The sequence below is a fragment of the Rasamsonia byssochlamydoides genome (genome assembly GCF_041956645.1).
Source record: "Rasamsonia byssochlamydoides strain NRRL 3658 unplaced genomic scaffold VTN77scaffold_92, whole genome shotgun sequence".
Lineage (NCBI taxonomy): Eukaryota > Fungi > Ascomycota > Eurotiomycetes > Eurotiales > Trichocomaceae > Rasamsonia > Rasamsonia byssochlamydoides.
In genome coordinates, this window is record NW_027192475.1 from 58654 (window position 1) to 76653 (window position 18000).

The window sequence follows — 18000 nt, forward strand, 5'->3', positions numbered from 1 at the left end:
ACTGATTACCTTTTGCTGCTCTGGACAGAGGACCACAGAGGTCATAGGTCTGTGTCCCTGCAGCGCCTGAGGACCTAGGATACTGGCCACATGTTGGGCCAAATATCATACTCATAGAACATTTATTCTCTCGTCTTAGTCCAATAGACCCTATTCCCTTACTAAACCATACTCCTCACATGAACTAGATGTAGCTCAGAGCTTGATGGCTTGTAGGTATCTAGATGAGTTTAGCTATCAGAGGGCAATATTTGTAGTCGTACCGTAATCATTGAGCATAAATCTCTACCCTCCTGACCCTACTAAAGTTATTGCCTTGGGCTTCTATTCAGAACTTTACCTCCATTGTACGTATTGCCTCACTTTATCATAAGAATTTTCAAGATGATGACTAATAGCGCAAGAAATCCAATGACACAGAGTGAAAGAGCAAGGGCCAGGGCCTCCCGTCCTTGGCCTTGTTAGTCATGGTGACCCTCGACCGCAGGATCAGAACATGGGGCAGAAAACACCCCCGTCTCTAGCCACAAAACTCAGGCGCAGCAGCAAAAGAAAGACGCGATATCGGCTCACAAATGATGATTCAAGTATCTCCTCGAGCATCCCCTTAGTGAATATGGCAATCTTCTTTGTCCACAATCCATCAAATCAAGCGGACTGTACATGACATTGGCTCCACAATCCGCAAATATGGCAGCAATTTCGGAACGAACCATTCCGACTAACTTCACCGAGACTCTGTTGATTGTCAGCACCTAATCCTCACTGCGCCAGGAGGCTAGAATCTTTTCAACCTCTTAGAGATTCCTTCGGCGTTCGGCTTTTTATAGATATTCAGAAACCGTGTATATCGATCCCGAACATAAGCATAGACAGTCATCTCACAAGAATTCAGAACGGATTTCCCAACAAGGTTTGCATATGAGGCGATGGATCTTAGTCCTGTCGGTGGGCGGCATCTTAGGGTACTTTTGGTTAAGCTTGCGCCATAAATCTTCACCAATCCTCACTCTTCTTGCCTCAAAATCGGACTCCACTTTCTCGAAGACATCACTGGGGACACAGATACCTATTTGCATAGAAAACTTTTTCCGAGACTTATTGCTCTGTAGAGAGGGTAAGTCTTTAGTAAAGTAACAAACAGTATCAAGCTTACATAGACAGCATATACTGGTCTTTTGGATTCCTGCGTGAGCTTGCGGCAATGCCGAGTAATAAAGACATTACCAGACGGCACAAACTCGTATCCTGCGGGTCGATCGTGTTCATTGAATAGAATCTATATCAGCCAGGCTGTCGCAGGAGCAATTAGATTGCCACAACAATAACCCTAACAAAAAAACATAGCGACCAAGGTACATACAGTTTCCCCATGCCTGTTCGTGTAAACAATTTTCGGAATCTCGCTCCCCCTATACATGTGGCCAGTGTGGATGTCCATGTTAAAAACTCTCATTGCTTGAATACCGAGGACGGCTCTGAACAACCTCTTGGGAAGAGGTCGAGGTAACAGTGGAAAACAAAACATCTTCCAGTTTGCTAAAGGTCGTAAACGGGTAAATTCGAAATCAATGCATGATGATGTGTAGATGAGCATGTCCGGAGACGGCACTGCCTGACACATCGACTTGGAATGGAGTGGAGTTGAAGAATCTCGAGAGTCACGTGACTGAACTGTTCGAGAATCTCGCAGTCAGCAGTGTTTCCGATGGTGAGCGTTTTTTCTTTGTTTTTGCCGTTGGTAAAGTCTTCTGCTATGTTATGCTCAGGGATTGGGTAGTAGGAGTCCTGGAGGCATCAAGAGCCTAGCAGGTGCAAGAGGCAACGAAAGTGCCCAAAAGACGAGCTGGAGAGAAAAAAGTGATGACAGGCAGGAGACTAGCAGAAGGTGACCAGCAGAGAGTGACCGGCAGTGTCACGGCTCAGTCAAAATGAATCAGATCATATTGGTAGCCATCTAACTAAGATTCGAAGCTGGAGAGAAGGGGAAAAAAAGAAAGGAGAACTAGGAGGGCTTGTGAAGGAGGCGTTTGATATGGAACAAAGAAACCAACCCCTTTCCTAATTAGTAAAACATGTGATCCGGGTCACCTGACCACGTCTCCGAGCCTTGCTGTCACAGGCAGTAAGTGACTGGCAGAATCAATGACAACCTGCCAGAAAAATGCGAGAAAACGACGGAAAGTGACTAGCAGAAAGTGACTGGTAGAAAGTGATTAGGAACAACGACAAGTAGCAGCTCTGTCGATCAGAAGAAAAGAGGGGAAATTGATAAACTCTGCCAAGAGGGACATGTGGCTTGACGCTCAAGAAAGTAAGCCTAAACAAATCTCTTAAGTAGACACAGATGTTTCTATGATGTCCTCACTGTTTGTTAACCTTGATGGCAACCCTATCCCTGGAGACCAAATCCTTGGCTATAGCTGGTAGTCCTTTGCAAAGAAACTGCTGTCAAGTTACTAATAAGATGGAGCAGAAGTAGTAATGTCGATATGCAACTGAATATCAAAGCTCTTCAACATGAATAAGATATTTATTAATGCTTAGGAAACTGTAATGGTATTGTACCCTATATCAGCTTCTCTGAGATAATCACTCAGCTTGCCTTTATGAAGAATGGTAACCTATGCACTTATCTGACCTAAAGTCGACCATCTAAGTCTCTTCAACTCTTATGGTTTCATGGGATGGCTCACATACTTACACATATATATAATTGTCGTATTATTATGGCAGACATTAAGTCCACCAAGATGCCTCTTGATACCTATATGGAGACTGCCAATAATAATGGATATTCAATCCAGACAGATATTAGGCAGCTAGGAGCAGTAATATATGAAGTAGTAACTGGAGAGTGCTGTGAATTTGACCTTTTTAAGGATGTGCTACCAGAGGTTGGCTGTGCTGTCTGGCCATAAAGAGAGACTCTTCCCAGCACTTAAAGCATTTGGCTTGGTCTGGTTATTAGGAAATGTTGGACTAAGGGTATATTTCACAATGCATATGATTTGTTAAAGGAGCTGGAATTCATCAGCATAGAAAATAAGCCTACCCATAGAATTGAGCCTTGTCAAGATTCAGGGCCACTAAAAAGGATGATTCATGCCTGGCATTATTTGAGTATAGCCTTTAAATATAATTCTTCCCTGCAGCCTATCACTATACTGGCAGTGACATTTAGCACTATTGCATTCCTTACTACGGGGGTTTGGAGGCATTCTTGAGTATAGCTTCTATATGCCTAAACTGCAAGGTAAGATAGAGTATCTTCTTTTTTTATGCTTTTGCTTCATGTTCTAAGACATTTTAGTAGGAAGATCCTTATATGACTGCCAGAGCAGTCCACTGCTCAGGAGATCTTTAACTAAGTATCATAACTCAAGTTCCTATGAGAGAAGCAAAGAGTAAGGGCAATTATTGAGGGAAGCACAGCTGGCATAAATGAACCTTTTCTTTTTGTTCCTTTTGGAATGGCCCTTTGCTGCCTTTAGTGCTCTAATCAAAATATATATTAGAGAAAAGGATAATTATGTATGCTAGTTTTGTCTGTGAAGTTGCTAGCAATCTAGAAAATCCCTTCTTATAATCTGTAAAGAGATTGTCTTAAGACATCCAAGGCCATGGCTAAGAGCCAAAATATTTGCCCATATGAAATAATGCTAGAGAGCTTAGTTAGCAAGGTAACCCATAACAGCTTATATGGTAAAGCAGTATACCTTACTCAATTAACTGCCTCTATATTCTGCTGAGTAACACGGGATTCTACAGAAAAAGCCAGGCATATCTACTTATTAATACTTAGATGCTCTAAATTACTTAAAAGTTATATAACTACTCAATAGTAATAATATGTTTAAGTCATTATCATTCCTGTCTCCCATTAGCTTCCCTTTTTTCTTTTTTTCTTATGGGGCTATTAGAGGAAGATGCTAGGCAGGCCAAGAAATGGTTAAGTAGCAAATAGCAAATATTAATTAGTTTTAAGGACACCATATTCTGTCCTAGAGCAGGAAAGGTTCGCATTAAGCTCCTCTGCTGAGGAGAAGCACACTATCCTTAGGGAATAGTACCCTCAGCAAGCCATGCTCTAACCTCCTAAGGAAAACATAACTATAAAGTTTTCCAAGTATATCTAGCAGATATGGAAGATCCCTCCTAATAAACATATAAAGCTAGGAGGATCTGCTTTTAACCAAATATACTAGCTGGATAGAATGTGCAAATTATCTTTGTTTACCCTGAGGACTCTAAATGCTGGTGCTGAACCACAAATTAGTCGTAAAGCTGGCTATGATTTTCTCTGGCCATGCTTATAATGCCTGCTATCCTGAAGGGAAGCAAAATCCTAATTTTTTCTTTTTAGGGAGCCTTCTTCCTTTAATGAGTTCAACTCCACCAGCTCACTTTTCTGCTATAGTAGGCAGGATATTCAATCTGAAGAGTCCATTAAAAGGTTTTTTTGAACAACATTATTTACCAGACATAGAACCAGAGAGATTCTTCCTTACTACCTGTAGATCCTCTTCGCAATGGACTTAGAGCACTAAAAACCCTGTCTTAACCTTCTCTCTACAGAGATTCTCAAGATGGTTTTGGATCTTCTCCAGTTTTGGGAGATTAAAAGATTGTCATGTATTAGCAAAGGGCTAAAAGAAGCATGTTTACTATTTAATTTTCATAAGGTCAAGTTTCAATTCTTAGAGACAAGATTCAATGACCTCGAATGCCTTTCCAAGTCTGATGCTTGTCTATACATAGCTTCTTTTGCTTATGTAGTCCCAGACCTTTTTAAGTCTGGTAAGAGCCTTCTAATCTTCTTTTATTCATGATTTCATATTAAGTTTCGTCTAGAAATCCTGGACTTTGAGTGGTTCAAATCTGATATCTTTACTCCTGGCGACTACGTTGAAGAGGCAAGAGACTTGTATGACTTTGGATACCTGGCTGACAAATGTCCACCATACATGGTCATTTATGATAACTTTACGCCACATGTGCAAAGAGCAGTGCAGCATCATAGATTGCAGCAGGGATCTGACTGTCTTATTGTCTGCTTTGGCAAATTTTCCTAAATTAGCTGAACTTAGCTTGTGTTTTTACAACACTGTGGAGGAAGAGTGGCTGGAGTCATATCTGCACTTAGGAATAACCCTGGGAGAGAAGTCTTACGAACACCATATCTGAGTTGTCTCAAGCACCATCCGGGCCACTAGCAAAAATGGCCTTTATCTGCGAAGTATTCATTTGTACTGCTTCTTGCTCCCTTACTATCATTTGTGGGAAGTTCCGAATCTATTCAGTTTATCGGAATTGCTCAGAGAGTTACTCGATCACATTGAGGTCCTGCGCTTAGAAGGGGGCGGCTCTCCATTGGAATTACTTCCCCACAGAACACTAAGTCTCTGCCAGCTTCATTTGTGCAATCTAGCAGTACCATATGCCTCCTTGGAAGCTTTTCTCAAAAGCAATGTGAAATCCATTCGTTCTGTTGGATTTCATAACGTCCGACTCACTGATTCGAATCAGCTGGAACCCAAGTTATCTCCAGAGCTGATGTGTAGCATGCTAACGGCACCTAGGTCCAATCTGTACGAGACAACTGATTACTGCCGCTATCTCACTTGCCCAGAAGGATGGAGGCTGCTACTGGATCAGGATGATGAATCACGGCATTCAAGGACGCCGCTGGTGAAGAGGAAAATCGGTGAGGTGGACTAATGGCTTATTTTGTCCTATAAGATATCGAAAGACAGATAATTCATAATCGTGGCGGCTCCTTATATTGTTTACATACGCCCAGGTTACCAGCACCCCACAAGGAAGACCGTAAGGTATATTAATCTCCGAGCTAGTTTCACAATACCAGATGTAAGGGATTCAGTTTCGCAGAAGTTAGCTTTCTGGAACAGAGCTTAGAGAAATTAGAAATTTGTATAACTTAATCTTCTTCGATCACCTGTGGATCTTCTTTTGTTCTCCTAACCATTCCTTTGAACCGAGAATAGAGTAATCGATCCTCCTTTCTTCCGTGGTTTGTCTTTGCAGTCGAAAACTTGATTCGTACTCCTAGGATTATAGACTTCTTAATCACACCATAATCAGTATCATTGCACGGGTTGGCTTTCAAGGACTAGAGGGTGTGTCAGAAAGCCCCTAGCTAGTACCAATGGTAATAGAAGCTATAAACTGGTTATTATACTTTATCCTCCACATCTAGTAACTGCAATTCTGTGATTCTAGAAGGTAAAACTGTACGTCTCTCATCACTAAAAATAATAGCCTCAGACAGGAGATAACTGAGAAAATAGACGATTACTGTCACTCTGTTTCAAAACTTCTTCCATAGACATATTCTGCCTGGGAAAGAAAAGCTTGCCATCTCTTTTCTTTCACCTGAATGTCTACCTTTTCCCAGTATGCTTCAAGCAATGCAGGGAACTCTCTCCATGTATCTTACTCCGACTGCCACTTCAGTTCCAGCATGAAATATTCCCTACGTCCATTGGCAGTTTTGTGGTGTAGCAGATTTGCGGACCTTCTCCGAGAATTCCTGTTCCACCATACAGATCGCTAGCTTTGAAGTATCGAGCTATTGGCAACCATTTTGGAGGGATGTTTTCTTTGTCGCTCTCCGACTCACGAAGAGTGCCTTCGGTGTCCTGAGAAGTTTCAGAATAGCTATGCGGACTTTCCCCAGCTTTTGAGTCGTCCCATGAAGTCTCCTCACAAGAAGCAACGTCAGGACTCAGGGGAGGTGGCAGATCGCTGAGAGTGTTCGAAGTCTTGGTAAACATAGTTTTTGTGCTGCCATTGTTTTGCTCGTTGATACCTAGCGTAGGAATCAGATTCTGAGGTTGACGAAATTCTCGGGGTAATGAGGAAACATGGCCAAAGAACATGTCTCAGAGTCATTCGTGATTTTCTGGCTGTTCAGATCTATCACAGAGGATAAGCTGGACCTGTATTGATTATATTCGGCTGAAGGCTCAGGGGGCTGTCAGTGAGATGGAATTCGACCTAATATGACTAAGTGAGACTTGATGCGACAAAATGCGAATTCAGGCGATACAGTGAGACTTAGTGAGACTTAGTGCAATCCAATGAGGATAGAGGAGCGAAGCGATCATTCTGACTGACCGGGCTGATTTAAAATATAAATACACCTCTACATAGAGAATACCATCTTCTAGGCGATATTTCTCTTCCGAAGAGTTGAGAACTGATAACAAACATTCAGAAGTTGAACTCATTCATATCTTCCGAGGCATGAGTAAGAGGAAGGCCGTTCTTCTGCCATAATGTCGTAGATATAGCTGCCAGATAAACGGCGACTATTGCTGGGGTCTCATTGGTTGTTGGCCGGACTATTAACGGCCGTTGACCGGGTGTTCGGATCAGCCTAATCAAGTAGAGATTACTTATAATTAGCCTCATTTGCAGTCTAATGGCAGAAGTTATAATAGCCTAGGTTATCCTTGAACCCTGCATCTTTACCCAGATCTTTAAGTGCCAGCCAACTTAAGTCATAAGTCATCAGTAACATTGGGTAAACTTTGTAGCCATATAGTATTTGCATAATATGCTGAAAGAGAGGGAGGTCCAATTTATCCTCCTTCTACTAGAGCAGAAGTATTTGATTATGTTTTTGGAACCTTAATCTACTAGATCAACTCTAGGGTTAGCTTACTATTCTTAAAAGCATTATTGTAAAAAAAAAACTAGGGATATAATATAGGTAATTAGGTAGTATGCTAATTAATAATCCCTATATATGAAGAATTTCATCCTAAATCCTATATAGAGGAGAGGCAATAATAGGGACAGAGGAGGTAGTAGAAGGTAAGAGCAAAATGAGGCTGCAAAGAAAGCCATTTTATATGGCTGCTAGAGCAGGCCCATTAAAACTAGAGGGGAGCTGGATCTGGCTGCAAAGGGAGCCATTTTCAGCAGTGGTTTAATCATAGGTTAAGACATGGTAAGCAGGGTAAGCTGGAGTACTGCAGTATGCAGCAGCTCTGGGAGGTTCAATTAATGCTTAGTGGGTGCAGGATAGTAGTAAGTCACATGCAAGAGCTATTAAAGCGGCGACTTGCTGCTGTAAGGGCATGTGGAAATGATGCCGTAAACGGCCTCACTAGCGGTCATTTTCAGCGTCGAATTCGCAGGTGCTCATATTCTAGTTGTAATTTTTATTCTGGCATATATTTTTTTCTTTTTACTACGATAAAAGAAACATGATAACAAAAATGAAAATGAAAAATAATTAAGTAAATTTTTGGGGGAACAATGATTCCGTCCCCAGAATGTTAACCTCGTGATGGTCACAGGATGAATGGGATGCGATAGGATAATTAGCCGGTCTGGAAGTCGTTCAACCTCGGCTGTTCAACTTGACCAAAATACATAATTAGACAGAGACGAGACAGACTGCATATATCGTCAGAAAATACCGGCTCTCATATACTAATTTGCAGTCTCGTCTCTTCCCTTCTTTCAATCTGGCAGCTCCTCTCTTCGTTCTGGAGAAGTTGTCGTTTCGTTCGTTACTATAACTATCTGGCATTTTCACCATTCTACTGTACATAACTTCACTACTGGACTTACAAATTGACCCATATCAATCTACTGCGTACACGACCTAGTGGGAATACACAAATGAGCGCAACAAGCACAAAAAGCACACCTTCACATACACAAATATCTGCTTCGTCAGACCCCGAGCCTGACGCAGTCCAAATCCGCAAGACACCCGAGGGCATCACAACCATCACGCTCAACCGGCCGCGTCGACGCAATGCCGTCGACGGTCCGACAGCCAGGAAATTGAGGGATGCATTCCTAGATTTCGAAAACGACGACACGCAAAAGGTGTGCGTTTTTCACGGGGCTGGGGGCACGTTCTGCGCGGGGGCAGACCTGCAGGAGGTTGCCAGGTCCAGGTCAGATCAAAGGACAAGAATGGTGTTCAGGGCAGAAGTAATCTGCTCCTCCCCGTCAACGGCCGGAATCTCGCCCCCATGGGCCCCTCGCGCATGCAGATCCGCAAACCGGTCATCTGCGCCGTGGCCGGGCACGCCGTCGCCGGCGGCCTCGAGCTCAGTCTGCTAGCGGATCTCCGCGTGGTCGAGGAGGATGCCATCTTCGGGGTATTCTGCCGCCGGTTCGGCGTGCCACTGATCGACGGCGGCACGGTGCGACTGCAGCGTGTGGTCGGGCTAGGACGAGCGCTGGACATGATCCTGACGGGGCGAGCTGTCACCGCAGACGAGGCGCTGGCCATGGGTCTGGCGAACCGCATTGTCCCGAAGGGAAAGGCGCTTGAGGAAGCGACGAAGCTCGCGAAGCAGCTGGTGGCGTTTCCGCAGGGGTGTATGAACGCCGATCGCGAGTCGTGCTACTATGCGGCGTATCGGGCGACGTCGATGGAGGATGCGCTTGCTTATGAGTTTCAGCATGGCGCGCCGATTGTCGAGAAGGAGAGCATCGAGGGAGCGGCGAGATTCAGTGCTGGTGCTGGGAGGCATGGGAGGTTCGACAAGGTGGATTCGAAGCTGTAGCTTTCCTTTTTGTATATGTCTGGATCACGCAGCGGTACTATTCTGCATGATGATATATGACAATATTCGCCGAATTTTCCACTAGCCTGGACACATATGCCTCATTATTTACAACATGATAGCCAGTCGATAATCATCATGAACAGTTCAGTTGGGTACAGTGAACAAGTTGTTGGAAGAGGTCAGTCAGGACATCTCTCCGTTCTGGATGAATTGAATCAGAGTGACAAAGGAAAAGGGAAGAGAGAGAGATAAGCAGAAGGGGAAAGGAAAGGAAAGAAAGAAGAGAGTATGATCATCAACAAATCATACAACTATTACCTTTAACTATAATAAAATGAAAGAAATTCAAGTAAAATCAAAATGAAGTAAAGTATAGGTAGCAATTACCTAGGTAGCTAACCACCTTTCAGCAGTCAGTCATTTACCCACCTATCTACTACCTCAAGGAGTCAAAATAAAAGTAACAAACAGCATGACAAGGCAGGGTATTGAAAACAGCATATACTAACTAGCCGACTAATTCATTGTTCTTTCTAGCCTTTCTTATTATTACATCCTTGTGTAAACTCTAAACGTAGAATAATTCCCTTGCTGAATTGACATATGCGTTCTATGTGTCCTGTCCCATTCTGTCCCTTTCTTCCAACTTTAATAATTTGTGTTTGTATAATATAATATACTCACAACTACATGAAAAAGCTACCCAGGTATATGTACATGTACAAACTTGCATGCCAAGGGGGAAAAAGCATATTCTTGCTGTCTATTTTTCCGACTATGTAAGCTCCCGCTACTTTGAATTGCTCCCCTGCTAGAAGTAAAACCCTCCTGCTCCGTATATATACTGCTTTTGCTGGCTCAGAGTCCATCTGCTCTTGCCTGCTTATATATCATATTACTCCTGCCTGCTCGGACTATTCTACTCTTACTCTGCTTCCTCTCTGCTGAAGCCTAACCCTCATCCTCCTTAGCCAACTATTAACACGTCCCTCATAGCTACTCTACTGTAATGATATCATCAACTCTAGATAAGATACAGTTAGTAAAGTTAGTAAATCTTTAGACAAGAGCTCTTGCCTCTTTATTTTCAATGATAGAAGCAAAAGAAAAACAAAACTCCCTATTGATATAAAAATAAAAATAAAAAACAGGAGTTATACAGACAATGAAATCACCTTTAGGTTAGGGCATTTGGGATGTGAAAAGCCACTGATGAAATTTCGGCGCTGGAGACACACTGTACACACAAGATTTAACGTATGCAAAAATTGGTGCAGTGTTGGCACCCAAACTCGCAGAAAATTGTAACTTTTGTATACGAATTCTTTGACTTTTAAACATGAATTATGAGCCTAATATTAGAGTTTTCTAAAAAAAAAAATAAAAAAGATGTCTAGAGATAATAGTATAAAGAATATATATATATCTTTTTTAAAAATTAAAAAAGCTTTAGTTTTCAAATTACCATATAAATTTAGATTGAAAGGAAATAACAACAACTATATTGTAGGTAATAGTCTATAGTTGCTGGTATTGACCAGTTTTTTTTTTCTCTTCGACCTTGTGACCGAAGCAAGACCTGCACAGACGGTTTGAGAAGGGAAATGTGTATCTCCAAGTCGTCCCGGGACAACTTTGACACTGTAAATGCATGTACTTCTATGGAGCAGCGTCACACGGAGGTTGTGGAATGGAAGTTTTCATGCCTGGTAGAACCATGCTGTAGCCTTTACAGTAGTTCCATATAGTTTAGGTCTTGGAACTGTGCAATTTCCGTGGCCAAATGGCTTGCTCTGAGAGATTGCGGTTCCTGTTTACCAGGAAGACATCCTGGATACAAACGCAGGCTGCTGGGAAACAAGGCTGTGCGCTCGCTCTATGAGCCTTACAAATACAATCTTGGCCATGTCTGGAGGGGGAAAGTCCCCCAAAACTCTCGGAAGAGTATTTGACAAGTTACCAAAAGGTTCAAGTGCATATGTCTGCCATGGAGAGTATCAAAAAAAAAATACACAACGTTGATCCTCAAAAGCTTGCTGAACAAGTTTCTATTTCTATTCTGGATTGTCCTCACTGACAGGCTGCTGAGCTCCAACAAGTCGTCGCGGTTGAAGAAGACAAAACAAACTAAGCTTGACGAGGAAAATATTCCAACTGGATGATATCATCTTGAGGAAAGTACAGTAATCTGGTTCCATACCACTCAGGAATATTTTGAGAGGACTGTCTCCGTCATTTGAACATTGCCTGCCCATTTGGCGAAGAGTTTATTGCCAGAAGAGAGAAGTACACACTTACAGGCTCTTGAGTGACAGATGATAGAATAGATTAGGAACCTTACTCGGTATGTCCCTCCCTATCTGGAGAGCCTAGACTGGCAATAGTAATAATAGAAAACCGGCTCCTTGGCCATCAACGGAGCAAACCTCGGCAGATCAAATAATTGACTCCAGCGACATGCAGGTCGCTTGCATAAACGACACTGCTAAAGTTCAACCGGTCCCTTTTAACTGGCCGTCACTGCTGCGCCGCATATTTAGTAGGATTTATCCCTAGACCTAGCCCCTGTCTTAACCAACTATTTGCCCGGTGTTGCAGATTCGGCCAAAAAGAGTGCCATGACACCAGCTTGGTGAATCTGAACTACGTAGGGAGTACGGAGTAGACTGTTGTTGATTCAGAGACGGTTCAAGCCACAATGGCATCTAAACTGTGGTCATGTTGCTTCAAAGGCATGGACTGGAGTAATCTGTGGATGGTGCAAAGCCCCCACACTAATAATGGTGTCAGGACGGATACGGTGTATATGCATATGCAATATGCGCTTTAAAGTCACTGCGCATCGGAGCCATCCGACAACGCAAGATAAAAACCGGCAGAGCAGCCACTTGGATTGCATCGCACATCTTGCCTCATCCCGTGTGATCCAAAATCCAAAATGGCAACCGTCGAAGTGGATGTTCAGGTTTTCAACCGCCAATGTGTCTGTCCATAGCCATTGTGATCTGCTAATAATGGGCCCCTTAGGCGACGGATAATGATTCGACTTATGGGAACGAGCTCTCCACCTACACTGCCTCGTTGACCTCTTCTGCGCTGGATTACCGCTACGAGAATGGCCGGCGCTACCATGGTTACCGTGATGGCAGTAAGGGGCTGACCTTTCTGGACTGAAACTGCAGTCTCACTAATTGGCCAAGGCTACCTCTTACCGAATGATAAGACAGAGTCCGATCGCCTGGACATGCTCCATGAGATGACCCTCACCATCATGGGGAGGAAGCTTTTTCTGGCACCTATTTCATCGCCACAGCGAGTCATTGACCTCGGTACTGGGACGGGAATATGGGCCATTGATTTTGCCGATCAGTTCCCTTCTGCAGAGGCAAGTGTCCTTCCTACTGTAAGAGATACCGCGCCTAGCTAAGAGATACGACCCTGCAGGTTATCGGTAGCGATCTGAGTCCTACTCAGCCGTCTTTTGTTCCACCGAATGTCAGATTCCTCGTTGACGACATTGAAGCCGAATGGACTTATAGCGAGGGCCTGTTCGACTTCATCCATGCTCGCTATCTGGCGAACTCCATCAAGGATTTCAAGAAGTTATTGAAGCAATGTTTCAAGTAAGTATTGCCTATGTTGCAAACTCAGCCAAGAGAAGTGCCACAATACTTTTCCTTGGCTAGCCAAGACTGCTAACTTGATGACCAGGCATACTAAGCCTGGAGGCTGGGTAGAATTCCAGGACTATGATCTGCTACCCTATTCTGAGGATGGAACCACCAAAGACACCGGGGTCGAGAGGTATTTCACAGCGATAGTCAATGCCTTTGACCGCGCTGGGTATCCTGCAAGACCAGGGCCGTATCTCGAACAATGGTTCCGCGAAGCCGGGTTTGTGGACATCCATACGAAGAAGTATCAAGTACCCATGGGAGCCTGGCCTAAAGATCAATATTATGTACGTGGAGCAGTCTTATAATTTACTTCTAACAATCGCTAATTTCACTTGCAGAAAAAGGTTGGCACCTGGAATCTACTACAGGCCGAGCAAGGTTTCCAGGGCGCTGCTATGGCTGTTTTGACAAGATTTGAGTCATGGTCTGTCGATGAAGTAACAGTTCTCGCCAGCGACGCAAAGAGGGATGTCAGAAATCGTAAAATCCATACCATCTTCGACTTGTAGGTGGATTCTTTGTTCGTTACCCTGGGAGTTTATCTGAGAGCTAACAACTTGTTAAAACAGTTATGTGGTGTATGGTCGGAAGCCCGAATGACCAAGCTGACCATGACGGAATGGGGAAATCCCCAAGCTGGGATGGAAATTGGGGCCGGACCTTGTTCAGCAATTACTTTGATTCCAAATTGGGATTTTCCAAGCTAGTTATCATTCTTAGTATAGGTGGAAGACTTATCTCTCTTCCTAAAAGGTCGTACTATACGGCTCGAATCCATTATCACACAAAAAAAGAAGTGGTCAGTAAGAGAAAGTGGCCATCTTTTTTGGTTTAAAAAAAAATTCTATTCTAACATTGGATGCCTTAGAATTGAAAACCATATGATGACTCCCTACGTCGACTCGACTGAGATAAGAGAGGCAGCAAGCCATTTATTTCCAGAGTTAAACAAAACTACCGTTCCTTGTTCCATCATGGATGGTTATTATAATATTATATTATATGACATGGTGATATTCTTATATTATAGAGGTGGGATAATTCTAGTAGGATCAAAAACGCAGTGGTGCTGTCTGTCATTCATAAAGATTATATTATTCATATACCTCTGTGTGGAATGACAAGCCTTAAATTAAGTTTCTACAGTAGTAGTCTTGTATTATAGGTATTTTTATCTCTCGTTTTGTTTATATAATCTAAAAGTAAACTCTTAAATGCCATCTGATGGAAACGGCATCTGGTATGCTGCATTTCCGCCCATAATTTCAGTAATACAAAAGCCTCAATATAAACTAGCATATATATAGTACTTTTTTTTGGAGGCAACAATCATCTCAAAAACACCACTATTCACCACCGCCTCTAGTACAGCTGTCAGAGCCAGGTAAGTACAGGTACAGCTACTGATAGTATCGACGTCGATGACTCTTCAGTCAGATCCCTCGGAAAGAGCTTGTACGTATAGAAATCCAAATCCCTGTCCTTGTTTCAAACATGCAGTAGCGTATGGAGATTACCTTGTAGGGAGGTTGGCCGTATGTGTGTGAGATTGACAATTTAATGTCATTTGCTAGCAGCACACCTACCTGTAGGTATCTATGTACCGTACATATATATTCTCTATTCCACATGCATATGGATGTCTATTGATTGACGTCAGTCAGGGATACTCATGCTCATGCTCATCCTTCGGATGCAGGACTTCTTTAAGAGCATTATTATTAATTCCCTGCTGTCTACAGTATACTAGCAAATGAAAAGCTCACTATCTGTCAGGACTCAGCTGAACACATCTTGACTGACGAAGGCAGGACGGAAGGGGGATCAAACTCCACAATTTCGGGGAGGCTACCTACACGGACACTCCATACGGATACTCCATACCTGTCCATACTGACTGGCGGTAATAGTGGTCCACTGCTTGCTCCCTTCATGCAGAGAACCCCACAATTCCCCTTCCCCATTCCCCCATGAGTGGACGCTCTCCCCGCGGGGAGGAGACAAATGCCCAGCCAAAGCCAAAGCCCCCCCCCGTCCCTCAAAAGCCGGTTAGATAACTGCTCTACTCCGTAAGTAGGTAATTAGGTAAGGTATTCGGGAAATGCACCTTCAACAATTTGACTCTATCCGAAGATGCCTACCTCCCCTTTACTGGACTATTACCATTTTTACCTAGGTTAGGATAACTCCCTGGGTTAGATATCGGGTAGGGTACCTACCTATGTACAGCCCTAATTTCCAGTGTACAGAAGCTGGGCAGACAGCGCATGTCAGCAATAGCAACAGCTAGACAAGGGTACGTCCCAAAAAAAACCTCCCAAGACGAGAGAGGAGTAGCCATCGGATAGGGTACATACCTCGAGGTACTACTGCACTACTACTACTACCGCTACTGGCCCACTGCAGCTAAGCTATGGCATTGGAGCTGAGGTACTCTATCTGCCAGCAGATAGCTTTATAATGTATATCTGTTTCTATGTCTGTAGCTATTTCTTTAGGTCAACACTCATCCTTACCTGCCTATTGCTTCTCAGAGTGAATCAAGATAAGGCTCGTCAATCGTTAGTCACGAATTTCTTCTTTTTCTTTTTGCAAGGAGCTTTCTTCTTATCTACCACAGTACCCATATTACGATCTAGAACCCTATCTCCATCCCTCCCTCTTATCTCTCTCTCTCTCTCCTCCGTAGGAAATTGCCTTCACAGGCATAACCGTGCTGGCGACACCACAATGGCAATCATATCTACCCTATCCTTCCTTTCCTCTTCCTCTTCCTTCTCATCTTCTTCTTCCTTATCATCCAACCTCCCCCTATTGCTAAAAACCTACTTCATTCCGCTCATCCTCTTCCTCGCCATTGTCTTACACTTGATTACGAACCGCTACAAACGCGGCTTGGCGGGCATCCCCGGCCCGACTCTCGCCAAATACACCCGCCTGTGGAAGCTGTACGATGTCTGGAAGGGCGATTCGCACAATACGTCGATCAGACTGCATCGGCAGTATGGCAATCTCGTCCGGATTGGGCCGAGGCATGTTTCTGTGGGGGATCCGAAGATGGTGCCGGTGATTTATGGGTTGAATAAGGGGTTTACGAAGGTATAACCCCTAGACCAGAAAGAAAAAAAAATTAAAAAAGCCCTAAGACATGGGAATACGTGTTGAAAGGGAAGGAAACTTGCTGACTTGCTGCTGCTGCTGCTGCTACAGACAGCCTTCTACCCCATCCAGTGCATCTCATGGAACCAAAAACCGCAAATGAACCTCTTCTCCACCCGCGACGAGAACTTCCACCGCAGCCAGAAAAAGCCCGTCGCCAACGCGTACAGCATGACCTCGCTGCTCGAGCTGGAGCCCGCTGTCGATTCCTGCACCGAGATCTTCATCGCCCAGCTGCGCCGGTTCGCTGTCGCCAAAAAACCCGTCGATCTCGGCGCGTGGCTGCAGTACTACGCCTTCGACGTCGTCGGCGAGTTCTCCTTCGCGAAGAAGCTGGGCTTCCTCCAGGAAGGTAAAGATGTCGACGGCATGATCAAGGCTATCGAGGGCATGCTCGTCTATGCCAGTCTCTGCGGCCAGATCCCTGAAGCGCATCCCTTCCTCCTCGGTAACCCGCTCTTCCCCATCCTCCTCCCTAGCATGGAGACCTGGAACCAGGTGCTGCAGTTCACGCTGAAGGCGGTCAATTCGCGCTCCTCGCTGCGCCGCAACGGTGAGCTCGAGAAGAAGAAAAAACCAGAAAATGGCGAGGAGTTTGATGAAGCGCGCAACGGCAAGGACATGCTCTCGCGCTGGTCCACCATCCACGAACTCGACCCGGAGAAGATGTCGACGCGCGACGTCATCGTGCACCTGTCGACCAACGTCTTCGCCGGGTCGGACACCACGGCCATCGCCCTGCGCGCCATCATCTACTTCCTCATCCGGAACCCGGACAAGCTGGCCAAGGTGCGGGACGAGCTCGACGCCGCCGACCGCGCCGGCAAGCTGAGCGAGTTCATCTCCTACCGCGAGACAACCACGCACCTGCCGTATCTCTGCGCGGTGATCAAGGAGGCCATGCGTCTGCACCCGTCTGTCGGGCTGATCCTTGAACGCCACGTACCCGCCGGCGGCGCGACCATCTGTGGACAGCACATCCCCGAAGGGACCGTCGTGGGCATCAACGCGTGGGTGCTGCACCACGACGCGAGGGTGTATCCGGAACCAGACTCCTTCATCCCAGAGCGGTGGCTCGAGTCGTCGCCAGAAAAGCTGAAGGAGATGGAGCAGAGCTTCTTCGTGTTCGGCGCGGGGTCGCGCACCTGCATCGGTAAGAACATCTCGCTGATGGAGATGCACAAGATTGTGCCGCAGCTGCTGCGCGAATTTGATATCCAGTTGCACGATCCGAAGGAGTGGAAGACGCGGAATGTTTGGTTCGTGCAGCAGGAGGGGTTGGAAGTCGACCTAGTCAGACGGAAGTAGCAGACATCAACTGGAAAGACATGACCTGAAATATATACCCGAAGAATGTATTCGTGGCCTGGTGACAACTTGATTCCACACGATTTTTTATGTTCTGTTTGATAGGGATGGAATTAGCACGACACAGATCGGAATTCGGTACACCCGATTGTGCATCTTGTTGTTGAGTTTGATCAGGAAATAGGACTGAATGAATTGTAGACCGAATTCACCGTCATGAAAGGATGGTACTGTACATGAAATAAATGGTATAGCGAGTAATACAGGCTGAGACATGTTAAAACACAGCGAGA

The 18000-nt window shown here is 44.6% G+C and overlaps 6 protein-coding genes across 6 annotated transcripts; 3 read left to right on the top strand and 3 right to left on the bottom strand.

Annotated features, from left to right (window-relative positions):
* Positions 1-569: 569 nt before the first annotated feature.
* Positions 570-880, bottom strand: VTN77DRAFT_9702 (uncharacterized protein; the record flags this gene model as incomplete). The annotated part of the gene is made up of 2 exons (XM_069426338.1): positions 570-738; positions 795-880. 2 exons carry the CDS (start codon positions 878-880, stop codon positions 570-572), a joined length of 255 nt encoding a protein of 84 aa, XP_069273747.1.
* Positions 881-1069: 189 nt separating this feature from the next.
* On the bottom strand, positions 1070-1456 carry VTN77DRAFT_9703 (uncharacterized protein; the record flags this gene model as incomplete). The annotated part of the gene is made up of 3 exons (XM_069426339.1): positions 1070-1106; positions 1157-1248; positions 1364-1456. 3 exons carry the CDS (start codon positions 1454-1456, stop codon positions 1070-1072), a joined length of 222 nt encoding a protein of 73 aa, XP_069273748.1.
* A 5040-nt stretch (positions 1457-6496) lies between these two features.
* On the bottom strand, positions 6497-6797 carry VTN77DRAFT_9704 (uncharacterized protein; the record flags this gene model as incomplete). The annotated part of the gene is made up of 2 exons (XM_069426340.1): positions 6497-6573; positions 6644-6797. The coding sequence occupies 2 exons, from the start codon at positions 6795-6797 to the stop codon at positions 6497-6499; spliced, it is 231 nt and encodes a 76-aa protein (XP_069273749.1).
* Positions 6798-9020: 2223 nt separating this feature from the next.
* VTN77DRAFT_9705 (uncharacterized protein) lies at positions 9021-9560 on the top strand (the record flags this gene model as incomplete). The annotated part of the gene is made up of 1 exon (XM_069426341.1): positions 9021-9560. The coding sequence occupies one exon, from the start codon at positions 9021-9023 to the stop codon at positions 9558-9560; it is 540 nt and encodes a 179-aa protein (XP_069273750.1).
* Positions 9561-12501: 2941 nt separating this feature from the next.
* VTN77DRAFT_9706 (uncharacterized protein) lies at positions 12502-13840 on the top strand (the record flags this gene model as incomplete). Its single annotated transcript, XM_069426342.1, has 7 exons — positions 12502-12528; positions 12591-12711; positions 12764-12948; positions 13008-13186; positions 13275-13524; positions 13579-13745; positions 13810-13840. 7 exons carry the CDS (start codon positions 12502-12504, stop codon positions 13838-13840), a joined length of 960 nt encoding a protein of 319 aa, XP_069273751.1.
* Positions 13841-16498: 2658 nt separating this feature from the next.
* VTN77DRAFT_9707 (uncharacterized protein) lies at positions 16499-17707 on the top strand (the record flags this gene model as incomplete). Its single annotated transcript, XM_069426343.1, has 1 exon — positions 16499-17707. One exon carries the CDS (start codon positions 16499-16501, stop codon positions 17705-17707), a length of 1209 nt encoding a protein of 402 aa, XP_069273752.1.
* Between the last annotated feature and the right edge of the window lie 293 nt (positions 17708-18000).